Raw genomic sequence first — 13,768 nt, forward strand, 5'->3', positions numbered from 1 at the left:
GAGAGCAGGAACACAAGCAGGGGGAGTGGGAGAGGGAGAAGCAGGCTTCCCACTGAGCGGGGAGCCCGATGCGGGACTCGATCCCAGGAACCTGGGATCATGACCTGAGCCGAAGGCAGACGCTTAACGACTGAGCCACCCAGGCGCCCCCAGTTTGTTTTTTAAATTATCGTTCCCATGAATGAAAGGAAGTTGAGTCAATGTCTTCACTTTTAAAGCTAAAGTTAAGAGAGAGAGAAGTGGAAAGAAACTCCTCGGGGCTGAGAAGTGGCTGTATGCTACGGGGAAAGCAAATACAAGGCTGAGAAGCGGGGCAAAGGAGGGGGCACAAAATTATACTCTGCTCATGACAACCCCCTCCCCTCCTTGTATTTATTTTTTAGTTTTGTAAGCGTGGCCTCGTTTCTCCAGTTTGATTCTGCTAGCACACGTGAATGTCATTTCTGCGCACATGCTCCCTGGGCATGATCAATATCTGCACAATATCTGCTCACCTATTTCTTCCTTAATGATCCTCTGGGCTATTCGGTCAATGGTTCCCAGTTTGAGCGCAAATGTATCTAAGTAGTCACCGACAGCTGCAAACTCAAGAGGTCGACTCCTCAGCTTGTAGCCTCCAGTGACGTGCTTGACAGACTCGCCCACTCTGGTCAGCAGCGCCATCCCTTGCTTCTTGTAGATATTCAGGTCCTAAGGATGACACATGAACAAACAAACTCAAGGGGTTCCATCACTCCCACAGCCAGGCCTCGGTAAACCCAACCCCTTTAGGTGGTTTCTTCTTGGAAGTGGCAGACTCCGAAAACAGGGAGCTGAGTTAGAGGACTGACCACGTACACAAGAGTCCTCTCTCCTCGCCATCAGAGACAACCAAACGCACATACCTGAGCTCTTCCACCAGAGCAGGACTCCCACCTTTCTGATCGGGCTCACTCACCTGAGTATGCTCTCCTTTAAACTCAACACTATTTCTAACATGACTGTTTTAAAGTCTCTGACCAAGGGGGAAAAAAAAAGTCCCTTTCTCTCATGTAAGATATCCTACGTTATCTTTAGGAGAGCTGAAATTCATTCTATTCATTTATTTATATCCCAAGCAAAGTGATATAAAGAAAGGAGGGAGAAGAGGACAGGAAGTAGGGAACAGTGATAGAAAAAGCAGCGCAAGAATACCCAAGCCAAGGAAAGATGCTGTAAACAACAAAACACTTTATCCTGAACGTCTTGGTCAGGGCATACACGGGAAATGTGCTGAGCTACATGAGCCACTGTATCTAAATTTAAAATGCCTATCAGTCTGTCAGGTCAAATGAACTTCCTCCTGTCATCCAACTCTAGGAGGAATCGACAGCACCTTCAGGTTGTTCGACGTCACCTCCTTTAATGGTGCCTTCAAAAATGGTTTTACAGAAGATCAGGTGTCTGCTCCTTATATCCACCCTCAACACGAACAGTAGGAATTCCTGGTCCGAGGAGGGCATGTCCACAGAGATACAAGGGAACACAGCACAAGGCCACTGCTTTCTGGTCACCTTGTCTGGTTTGGGGATGGAGCAGAGAACAGGGCGGCCCCCTCCCATTTCACCGCCACAGTCACAGGCTCCTGTCTCCACAAGTGTCTGCAGGGGAAACTGCTCCTGACTTCACTTCCTTCTTCTTTAGGCAGCCAAGGCCTTCACTTGGGCTCTTGATTCCACTCTTTCCTAGCTACACCTCACTGACCAGCAAGGCCCCTGCCCATTAACCATTCCCTCTTCTGTCTCTACCTTCAACTTCTTACCCTTCGGTGCGTAATAGACACCCAGGGCTCGCCCATCTTCAAAACAGCAGCAATTTCCTCCAGCTCCCCTCCTCCATTTCTCTTCTTCCTTCCAAAGTCAGGCTACCTGGGAGAATGTTCCAAAGATTCCATCTCCTCTTCTAGCCTCAGGTACCCTAGACAAGAAAATGTCCCCGTAGACACCTAGCTTTCACAAGACAGTAACGGAAGCCTTGCCATTCTTTGCACTGCTTGCAGATTCAGTACTCTTGGGAGCAGGGCTAGACCCCAATGGGCTCACTGGCCTGCAGAAGCTCTATTCCAAGTAGAGGCTTAAAAGAGAACCCCCAGTTAGCCAACATACTGCATGAGGTTATTGGGTAGTGTCTCTCTGACTGCTGCACCCATTCTGGCAAAGATAAAAATACTGATCTGAACACGGGCGATACTGAGCATCCCCCCACCTCTCCCAGCATTACTGGCTTCTTCTCAAAGACACTCCTGGTTTGTGGTTAAGATCAGGTTATCACGAGGAAGAGGAATGCTTCTGCCTTTACTGTGGCAGACCGCGTCAAGGCCTCACCTAAGAACAAGACCAAATTATTCAAGGCGTGTCAGAAGATGGGGAACATGGGGCAGGGGAGATGGGGAGCTCCTGTGGGATCACACAGCACACAGTACAGTACCGCGTTTCAGTTTCATGAGACGAGGAAGTTCTGAGGATTAGCTGTGAATGGACTTAATGCTACTGAAATGTATATCTTAAAATGGTTAGGATGGTAAATTATGTATTTTGCCACAATTTAAAGGAAAAAAAAAAAAGAACAAGATGGGGTTATTTAGTACATTCAGCTCAGCAAGTAAAACTGAACTAGGCTAGGATTTGTTCTGTGTTAAGAGTCAACACCCCAGCACTCACTCATGGGAAGTTGGATTGTGGTTAAGACACTAAGGACTTTTTGTTTGTTTGTTTAATCATTCATCTGGCCCACAAATGCCCCCTCCCCCACATCTTTCCTCTTTAATCTCCACATAGATTCCTAATGACCAAGGGTCCACGTGTTCTCCCCTGTGTCTCTGCTCAGTAAAGAGGACCAAGACTGGGGCCTGCCAGGTCAACAACCTGAACCGTGCGTGAGGCAGTGAGTTGCAATGTTGGAGAATCGGATGGATTTTACTCTGTGTAACAACTGTACCTGAGGATCTGTTACCAGGAAATATTTATTTTGAAAAAGAACACGAGTTTGATGTGGGGGAAATAGGCCTTTAGGAAAAAAAGAGATAAATGGGAAGGTCATCAATGGGGCTAAAAAAATGCCAGTGGTGGTTTTTAAAAAAAGAAAATACTAAAGGACTTAGCCAGGTGGTTTCCATCGTCTGGAGAACGGCACCCTCTCTAAAATCTTTAACGTCAGCTGATGTTATCTGCAAATATTTCTCAATTTTGCCATTTTGAAAAAGAAAACTGGGAAATCCCTGAGCTTCAACACCCTTGCCAACATGGGATAAAGCACCTATGGCCCGAGGATGGGAATGTGACCCACAGAAGTAAAGAAATGTGGCTACAAGGAGCTGGCATGAGAATCTGGGCCTGAGATCCCATTTCTGCAGACATTTAGGGCAGAGTGCCTCAGAATTCCCACCAGTTCTGCCAAAAGGGAAGTGCACACAGAAGCCAGGGCATGACCAACCTGGGTGGGGACACACAGAACCTGGCAACTGTGTGGGACCCAAACGTTTCTCTGGCAAATGCTTGGAAAAATGCCCACCCAATAGGAACATGGCTGTGGGCAAGTAACACTCAACTCGTCTTGGTCGGGCGGTCAGATACAGAGGGGAAGTGTGGCCTCCGGAGCCATAAAGACCCAATCTCAAATCCTAGTGATGCTACTTGAACACGTACTGACTCCTTGAACTCCAGTTTCCTCATCTGTAAAATGAGGTTGGTTCCTGTGACGGGTTCCTGTGAAGAGCATCCTTACCAAACCCTCACTAGATGTTCTTACGCTCTGTTCTTTCAGCCCACTCTTGGTAAGAGCGGTCTGACCCAGTAATATGCCAAGAAGTGTTTAAGGAAATGCTCAGCCCTCCTTTCAGCGAGTAAAAACACTCTAACTCCCTCTGCTGCTGCAAAGGGGTGTTTCTCCCAAATTCTAACATGGAAACCCTGCTGAGGTAAATGGACACACACACACACACAAAAAATAGAGCAATTTGATGACATCCACTATTGTGGGCCATTCACAAAGGTGGTTTGTGAGAGATCAAAGCAGCTTCTGAGAAAGAGCCTGAAGGATACTAATTTGGGGGAAGAACATGAAAAACTCTGTTCTTACCTTAGCAGTAAGGAAAACATTGAAGTGTTCATTGAAAGAGAGCACAGGATGATCTGTAATTCTTTTTAGGAATTTATCCAAAGCTTTTCTCCTGGTCTCCACAAACTCTTCTGAAAAACGATCTACAACACCTTTCACCACAAACTTCTCAGGAAGCGGCTATGAAGACAGGAAGAAAAATATTCAGAGTAATTGATAAGATAGTGGAAAGAAAAACCACAGGCTAGCAAATAATTCTGTCCAAGAATATACTCCTTATTCGGGTGGATCTTTATGTAGTCATCAATATAAACCTTTCTGAAGCATACAGATGGAGTAAATCACAGCTACCCTTCTCAGTTTTATAACCCAAGAAGTAAAATGCTAGAGACTAGTCCTTGGAATACAGAAAACAGTCAGTCAATATGTATCCAGTAAATCAAATATTGCTCTCTTTGGCAGCACATACACTGAAATTGGAACAATACAAGGATTAGCATGACCCTGGCACAAGGATGACAGTAAATCCAATAGTCTAGCTATCTGTACATTGCTTAATGCACAGGTGGTATAATGAGAAAGTCAGGGCCAGAAAGACAGTCTAAGGAAAGAAGGCAGACAAGATCAACCACGCAAAAATTGATTTAAATAGATTCACATTCTGCTCCCAGTTCAAGGGGTAGAAGAACTTGGTGAATGGAGAAATAAGTACATTGGGCAAACCCATGTATCTAAAAAATACCTCTTCCAAGCCAATCTTTTGTGTAGGTTTACACTCAAAAGTTCTGTCATTTCCTTTGCTCCTCTTCCTCAAACAAATGTCTCTGTAATATTTGCTTTGAGCCAATACTGCGGGCAATTTAAAACTACCTGGTTACTAAGGGATCTTTGAGCTTTGACCTATTTCCATAGTAGCTTTTATTAAATGCTTGATTAAAAGGCCCTCCCCATTACTACCATGAGAGAGAGAGAGAGAGAGAATCCGCTAATGTGCAATTCGAAAACATTTGGGTTATGAAATATTAAAAAAACATTTACATTAAAAATTGGACAAACGATTGGTACATATTTTTTCAAAGATCTACAAATGGCCAACAAGCACGTGAAAAGATACACAAATGCAAACCACGGTGAGATACGACTTCCACACCCATGAGGATGGTCCGAATAAGGGAAAGAAAGAAACAAGCAAAACAAAGAACAGAACAAGTACTGGTGAGGATGGAACAAGATTTAATTCCACATCCTCCTTCAGCCCCATATTCTGACAATAAAGAGGTCTATTTCTTTTATTTTTTTTTTGAAGATTTTTATTTATTTATTTGAAAGAGAGAGAGCATAGGACCAGGGGCAGAGGCAGAGGGTGAAACAGGCTCCCCGCTGAGCAGGGAGCCCGACGTGGGGCTCGATCCCAGGACCCTGGGATCATGACCTGAGCCGAAGGCAGGCGCTTAACCGACTGAGCCACCCAGGCGCCCCAGTTTATTTCCTTTAAATTATAAACCTTCAAGTGCACGCACGAGCACACAAAAACAGACACAAGGACTTCACCAACCCGAAGAAGTGGAATCCTAAGGTATCTGGAGTGGAGAAATCAAGAAGTGATCCCAACTTTGAACCCTTTCAAAGACTTGTAGTCTGGCACCATCAACAGCCCTGGGATGAAGCACTTGGAAGAGCTTTGGAAAGGCAGGATGTTTTCCATCTCCAGAATAGAGACCGTGGCTCCATGCCTCCAGGGTTCATCTTCCCCCTCGGCCAAGCTGTCTGACTTCGGTCAAGTGGCTAGGTGTGCCTCATTTAATGTAACAGATAATCTCCTGGTCCCTCAGTTTCTTCTTCGTTTGTAAAAAAAATAGGTAACAGTAATGCCAGCCTCTCAGGGTTGTTACAAGGATTAAAATTCGCTGCTAGGCTGAACGTGCTCCACACAATTCCTACTGCAGAGGAAGCAACAACAAAAGTTTGCGGGGGTCTTTGCTGTAGGAGGGGCAGCGGCTTTGGGAACTACTAATCTTCGGGGACAACCATGTCCAGTTACATCTTGAAATGGTGGCAGTGTGCAGGCAGAAGAGGCTAAGAACTGACTGGTTTCTCTTTACCAGATTGGGAGTTCTAGAGGGCATGGCGGAAAGGCATGGAAATGAAGAGAGAGAGGGTAGCAGAGTGAGGAATAAAATTACAGAGCCGCATGGAGAGAACACGTCCAACTTAGATAGCCGGTAGAGCTTACGCCTGGGGAGAATATTGGAGACGGGGTACTGGGTGAGATGCATATAGGGCCATCCAGCCCAATGTTCCGGCCCAGTCAAAAGCACCAGGGAATCTGTCTTAATAGGGTGTGGTTGTTCTTTAAGACAACTTCTTTGTTCTGATCAGTTCTTCTCCCATTCCCTTAGGCAGCCATTCTCCTTAAACCCTACACTAAACCCCCAACCTTTCATGCTAAGCACAATACCATCTCTCTGACATAGGAACCAGGTGTAAGGGCATCACATAAACATTCCCTAACCATTCTGCTTCCTCCACAGAAACCCATCTCCCCTCCATTTCTCAGGTCCCTGTGGACAACATACCCAACCCCCAACACACCACAAAGCTAACTCTTCTGTGTCTTTGACCCATGAGTTCAGTATCATGCATGTGTTGTCATTAATTAATTATACCTTCTTTTCCCTGTACCTTCAACATTTCCTCCTCACCTGGCTCTGTTCCCGAGTCTACAAAAATATAGTTGGTTCTCTTTCTACCCCAAAATAATAAACCCAACTATCCCTTGACTTTACATCTTCTTCTCCACCCTCCTGCAGGGCTCACTCAACCTTTCTGAAAGAATCATTTATCTTAACTCCCACTCCTTCCATCGATGTCTCAGCCCCAAGCTTCCTCCACCCCAAAACGAAGTTGTCTTTGGTTCTCCCTTCAATCCTGCATTTCTCCGCCTTATCCCTAACCCAATGCAGACCACTCTTTTAAAGATGATCAATGGCTTTCTAACGACCAAATCCAGTGGATATTTACCTGCTCTTATTTCATGAGTCCTGGTGAGCATGCTCTGGTTTGCTTATGCTGAATAGGACTTGGGAGGAAAGCCTAATGAGAAAATAAGTGCCTAGGTGTGCCTCATTTAACGTAACAGATAATCTCACGAAATAGTTAACTCATTCTTCAGGTTTAGTACATTGAACTTTATGTTTAATGAATCAGGGAAGCTTGCTATTTAAAGGAACCCCAGAGTGAATCCTTCTGCAAACAAAATTTCCTTCTAAGCATTATTATTCCCAAACGTACATGGCTTTGGAAATTTGTTTCTTCCTATTTCGAGCTTACTTAAAGGGGACTTAAAGCCTAGTCTTGGCGTCACCTTTATAATTACCTTCTGGTTCCTTTATGCATAGGAATCTGGGTTGCTGATGAAATCAAGTGCCTCTCTGGACTGTAACTGAGCTCAGCACAGCTCCAAGCACATGGTAGATGTGACACACATGCCACCTCTTTTTATGACCTTGTAAACACTGACAACAGAAGGCAGAAGGGGAGTGGACCAAAGGGTGGAATTTCCATACATCTTTGAGGCCAAAATGTTTTTTAAAAACCCTCTGTGATACATACCATTTCACACCCACTAGGATGGCTATAAGATTTAAAAAAAAAAGGAAGCAAGTACGTGGAGAAATTGGAACCCTCATACATGGTTGGTGAGAATGTAAAATGGTACAGTCTCTGTGGAAGACAGCTTGGCAGCTCCTCAAAATATTAAGTGTAAGATTAGCATAGGATCCAGAATTCCATTCCTTGGTACGCAGCCCAAATAATTGAAAGCAAGTGTTCAAACAAAAACTCGTACAATCAATGTGCAAGTAGCATTATTTATAATAGTTGGGTTGGGAAAAAGGGGAATGAGAAGCGACTGCTTCATGGGTATGGGATTCTTCTGGGGGGGATGAAAATATTCTGGAATTACATAGTGGTGGTGACCGTAAAACATCATGAATGCACCAAAAGCCACGGAGCTGTACACTTCTTAAAATGGTGAATTTTATGTTATTCAAATTTTACCTCAATTTTTTTTAAAAAAAAGCTGTGGTGACGGAAGCAAATGTCAGAGAGGAGAGAAAACACTGTGCTTTGAAGATGGCAGAAGGGGCTTTGAAGATGGCGGAAGGGGCCACGAGCCAAAGGATGTGGGAGCCTCTAGAAGCTGGAAAAGTCAAGGAACCAACTCCCCCCTGGAGCTTCTACGAGGAATGCAGCCCTGCCACCCGGATAGTAATCCACTGAGACCAATTCTGGACTTTTGACCTCCAGACTATAAGGTGATAAACTTCTGTTGTTCAAATCGCTTGCTAAAAAAAAAAAAAAAATCTTACCTGGTATGGGGGTAAGGGAGTGGGTAAGGACAGAGATGAAACAAGATGGGCCACTGGGGATAAATGCTGAAACTGGGCGGTGAGTACATGAGGGGGTTCATTGCACTGAATCGCTCTACTTTAGTATTTCTGACATTTTCCATAACGAAAACATTTTTTAAAAACAACACATGCATGTATATGTTGGAACTTAGAAAAAATCCTATTTGTGGGGCACATGGGTGGCTCAGTCAGTTAAGCGTCTGCCTTCGGCTCAGGTCATGATCCTGGAGTCCCAGTATGGAGCCCCATGTCGGGCTCCCTGCTCAGTGAGGAGTCTGCTTCTCCCTCTCCCTCTCCCCACTCCCCTCTCTCTCTTGTTCACTCTCTTTCAAATGAATAAAATCTTTAAAAAATATATTTTAAAAAATCCTATTTGCAAAGCATTACAATAACCCATTAAATATTTCAAGGTTTAACCTTATAAAATATTTACGTTTTCATAGCACTTGATACTTTGGTCAAGCACTTTCACAGGTGTTATATTTCATAACAGTTTACAATAAAGTACCTTATAATCCGTGAAAACAAAAGCATACTTCCCGTATGTTGTCATGGGAAGCTACTATTTCATAGTGCGAAATCTGCGCAAAGATTTCAATTGCTCAATCTTGAAATGATCCAACTTCCTCTTGTCAGCATTTGCTTCTTCAACAAATATTAATTTGCAATTAACTGCAAATTGCAATTAAACAAATATTCAGCAACACATCCCCTACATGACAGAAAACTATTTTTCCTATCCTTATCAAACAGATAATATTGCTCCTAAGAAAAAATAACAAATAAAAGAGCATTAAGATTAAAAACCTCCTCTCCATAAAAGCCACCGTCAAGCCTGGTTTAATTCAAAGTACTTGAAAGTCTAATCAATGTTCAACTACTTATTAACTTACCTACTGGGTAAGCTAAAAGCATGCATATGCTTTTTTTTAAAGATTTTTTTTTTTTTTTTTTTTTTGACAGAGAGAGCGAGAGAGGGAACACAAGCAGGGGGAGTGGGAGAGGGAGAAGCAGGCTTCTGCGGAGCAGGTGGCCCGATGTGGGGCTCGATCCCAGGACCCTGGGATCATGACCTGAGCTGAAGGCAGATGCTTAACCAACTGAGCCACCCAGGCACCCCTTGTGCATATGCTTTTTTTAACAGTACAAAAAAAGGAGGACCCAACTAGAAAATGAAGTTAGAGTTTTTACTGATTATTTTATATTAAGAGAAACAGTTGTTGCATTACAAAGTTCTTATTAATTCCTATGAGTTTACCAATACCCAAAACAAACCAGGTATATAGTAAATACAAATGCGTCCTTCCAACAAAGCTTCCTTCACAAAAACTGAAGCAAACAGTAAACTTCCAAGTGCAATTAAACACTAAAGAGCTTAATAAATGTATTTGCTTCATCTCCCAAATCTACCTGTGCCCATCAAATCATGAAACATACCTATTGTTGTAACGAGGTGTGCCCCAGCAAAAGAAGTAGTGTTAAAACCAACCTGTGGGCCAAAAAATAAACGAAAAACCCCAAAACCATGTCATAATGAAGACTTTCTTGGGGTTCCAACTATTCGATGATGAAGTGAGCTGTCATTATGAGATGACAAATACACACACATCCAGCACACTTCTAGTTGTAAGATGGCATTTTAAGAACATATGAGCATTTCTGCTTTTCAAATTATAGAGCAGCAACGAAGCAATATAAAAATAAAAAATAAAAAATATGCTGCGGCACCAGAAAATATCAAACAGGCCAGGATCTGTTAAAGGTACAAAGCAGAAAAAGACTGAACTGAGAGAAAAGTCAAGCAATACTGATCATCTTGTGATTCTATTCAGGCAAAGGAAAGCCTGGCCTAGGAAGTAAAGGGCTGGGTTTCCCCAGTACAGCCCCAGAAGCTGCCAAGTTCAGAGCCACAGGGGCTGAAAACAGGCCTCAGGATGGCCAATGGGGAGAGGAAAATGAAAGAATGTGGGTCCCTTCCCGGAACCACAGTCTGGCTGGCTGTTCACTTACAACTTCACATGGTTCCAATGAAGCCCAGGTAAAAGGGGCACTTCATTTCCACGCTTTCTAACACAAACAGCAGAATCTGCAAGCTCAGAATCCTCACACATTTTTAACCGTAGCCGACTTGAGTTGGCAAAAAACAAACAAAACAAAATAATTGGAACTCATTCTCCCAAATTTTCCAAATAATTCAAAAGACTCTAAAGTTCATCTTAAAAAATAAAACATGTGCCAACAGCTAGAAAAGCTCTGGAAACAAAGTATATTGGCAGGTGGAGACGGAGATGGGGACCTGTACAACCGGATGTTGAAACGTTCTATGAAGTTACAGTCATTCAAATCGTTTATGAGGGGCACCAGATTAGAAAGACCCATGAACCAAGGGTTCAGGAGCTGCCCAGGAATACACAAGTCTAATGCATGATTCAGTCTGATGCATAAACGATGGTAAAGATGATTGATTACTCATAAGTGGTTCTGGAACAACTCACTACCTGAAAAAAGTATGGTCCTCCCATGTCACATCAGAACAAATGCTAGATTTAAATATAAAAGATACAAGTCAACTTCCTTTGCAGATACGGAGTTTTTACAAAAAAAAAAAAAAGAGAGAGAGAGAGAGAGAGAAAATGAAGAGGTAAATCATAAAAGAAATGCCAATGTCCAGTAAGTTCAGGGGAAGACATTCAGCCTCACTGGTTAAAGGAAAACTTACTGTACAAAAATGAACTCAAATGGATGAAAAGCTGAAATGTGTGGGCTAAAACTGTACAAAATTTTAGAAGAGGAGCGCCTGGCTGGTTCAGTCGGTGAAGCGAGCGACTCTTGATCTTGGGGTCATGGGTTCAAGCCCCATGTTGGGTGTAGAGATTACTTGAAAACAAAATGTTAAAAAAAATTTTTTTAGAAGAAAACATAGGTGTAAATCTTCATGACCTAGGACTAGGTGATGATTTCTTTTTTTCTTTTATTTTTTTATTAATTTTAGTTTTTATTTATTTATTTAAAATTTTTTTTATTCTTATGTTAATCCCCATACATTACATCATTAGTTTTAGATGTAGTGTTCCATGATTCATTGTTTGTGCATAACACCCAGTGCTCCATGCAGAATGTGCCCTCCTCAATACCCAGACTAGGTGATGATTTCTTAAATAAGACACCTTTAAGCACAAGCAGCAAAAGAAAAAAAAAAAGATAAATTGGACTTCATCAAAATTAAAAACCTTTGTACTTCCAAGAGACGCCATCAAGAAAGTAATGAGACAACTCATTAATTGGGAGAAAATTTTTTGCAAGTCGTATCTCTAGTAAGAGATTTGCATTTAGATTATATAAAGAACTAATAACAAAAAGACAATCCAGCGTAAAGAATCTGAAGAGATACTTCTCCAAGGAAGATGACAGATGGCCACCAAGCACATAAAAAAATGCTCAACATCATTAGCTGTCAGGGAAATGCAAATCGAAACCACAATGAGGTACCCACTGGGATGGTTATAATCAAAGGGCAGATGATCACGGTGTTAGTAAAGACGTGGAGAAACTAGAACCCTCATACCCTGCCAGTGGGATGGTAAAATGATGCAGCCACTTTGGAAAACAGCCTTGCAGTTTCTCACAAGGTTAAATAAACAGCTACATATGATCTGTCAATGATACTGCTAGGCATACACACTCAAGAAAAAATGAGAACATAGGACCACACAAAAATTTGCACATGGATGGTCATAGTCGCATTACTCATAATAGCCAATAGGTGAAAACAATTCAAATGTCCACTAAATGTGAGCAGACAGACCAGAAAGGGGTATATCCATAAAATGTAATATTATTTGACAAGAAAAAGGAACAAAAGTACTGACATGTGACACAACATGAATTAACCTTGAACACATTATGCCAAGTGAAAAAAAAAATACAGTCACAAAAGACTATATAGTGTAGGACTCTACTTTATATGAAATGTTCAGAATAGGCAAATTTATAGAGACAGAAAGATTAGCGGTTGCCAGGTGCTGGAAAAGATAGGTTTGGAAGTGACAAGCAAGGAGTGGGAGGTTTCTTTTGCGGGTGAGGGGGGTGAGGAAAGGTTCTAAAATTGATTGTGCTGATGCATGCACAACTCTGTATACTAAATATATTAAAATACTTATATACTAAATATATATACTGAAATAGCATATACTAATATACTAAATATTGATACTAAATATAAGAAAAGCCCTTGACTTGTATATTTTAACGGGGCAAACTGTACGGTGAGTGAATTATATCTTAATAAAGCTGTTTTTTTAAATAAAGAAATGAAAATGTAAACAATAATTATGTTGCATGTCTACTAGGTCTCCACCTGAAAATAAACTTTCCAGGCAGGGGTCCTTTGTCCATCTTATGACCCCTGACCTCCCCAACAGCACTCACCAGGCCTAGTATAAAGACTAACACTAAGTCAGTGCTTAATAACAGAAAGATACTTCCCAGCCAAGTTGCTGCAGAATAACTTCTGAAGGGGAAAAAAGAGAGCTTGTTTCCAGTTTGACTTTTGTATTTGAGTTAGAGATGCTCTCCTATATTAAATCTCTCTCCACCCCAGACATGTACCAAGAATTTATTGAATACATTTATGTCTCCACTTGCTTCTAGAATACCTTCCTACTCAGTGCTTCTACCCTGACCATAGGAAACCATACTTAAAGATACCAGGGATCATTCCCCGACATTCCAGACTTCCATCCTCTTTCAGGTCTGGTTTCAGTGTCCATGCATAAGTGCAACCAGCAGGTGTCGCTGTCGAACCAAACTTCAAATACACTAGCTGCCAGCCGGTGGAGCATAATTCCCCCTTCTGCACAGTGTGGGCTAAGCATAAAGAGCAACTTCCTTCCAAACAGTACAGCATGGAACAGGAGAGAAAAATGAGTAACTGTGCAGTGGAGAAACCCGACAAGCATTATATCAAATAAGGTGGTCTAGGTTAACATCAACAGTGATAAATATTGTTGATAGTATGTACCTTTCGTATGATGTGGTGAGAATGGCACTTTTCCTCCCAAACATAGGACCCCAGTTTAATCAGGAGGAAAACATCAGACAAATCTCAACTGAGAGACAGTCTACAAAATGCCTGACGAGTACTCCTCAAAACTGTCAGTCATCGAAAACAAGGAAAGGCTGAGAAATCATCACAACCAGTAAGGAGACATGAAAGGTGACATCCTAGATGGGACCCTAGAACAGGAAAAGGACATGAGGAAACTGAGGAAATCTGAATAAAG

At 42.3% G+C, this 13,768-nt stretch overlaps 1 protein-coding gene and 1 non-coding gene across 3 annotated transcripts in view; one reads left to right on the forward strand and one right to left on the reverse strand.

Moving 5' to 3' along the window:
* SNX30 (sorting nexin family member 30) overlaps positions 1-13,768 on the reverse strand; it is a 111,142-nt gene that overhangs the window by 35,183 nt on the left and 62,191 nt on the right. For both annotated transcript variants that reach the window (XR_004681240.1, XM_035016034.1), the window contains exons 4-5: positions 4,096-4,254; positions 495-690 (exon numbers count right to left, since the gene is read on the reverse strand). Coding sequence is in view for 1 of the 2 variants with exons in the window: in XM_035016034.1 (XP_034871925.1) it covers positions 495-690; positions 4,096-4,254 (355 nt within the window). In the remaining variant the exon portion in view is untranslated. The remainder of the gene's footprint in view (positions 1-494; positions 691-4,095; positions 4,255-13,768) is intronic.
* LOC118018238 lies at positions 4,521-4,625 on the forward strand. The gene has a single exon (XR_004681328.1). It is a non-coding gene; the product is annotated as a U6 spliceosomal RNA (small nuclear RNA).

The sequence above is a fragment of the Mirounga leonina genome, unplaced genomic scaffold, assembly GCF_011800145.1.
Source record: "Mirounga leonina isolate KUSES-001 unplaced genomic scaffold, KU_Mleo_1.0 Mir_170, whole genome shotgun sequence".
Lineage (NCBI taxonomy): Eukaryota > Metazoa > Chordata > Mammalia > Carnivora > Phocidae > Mirounga > Mirounga leonina.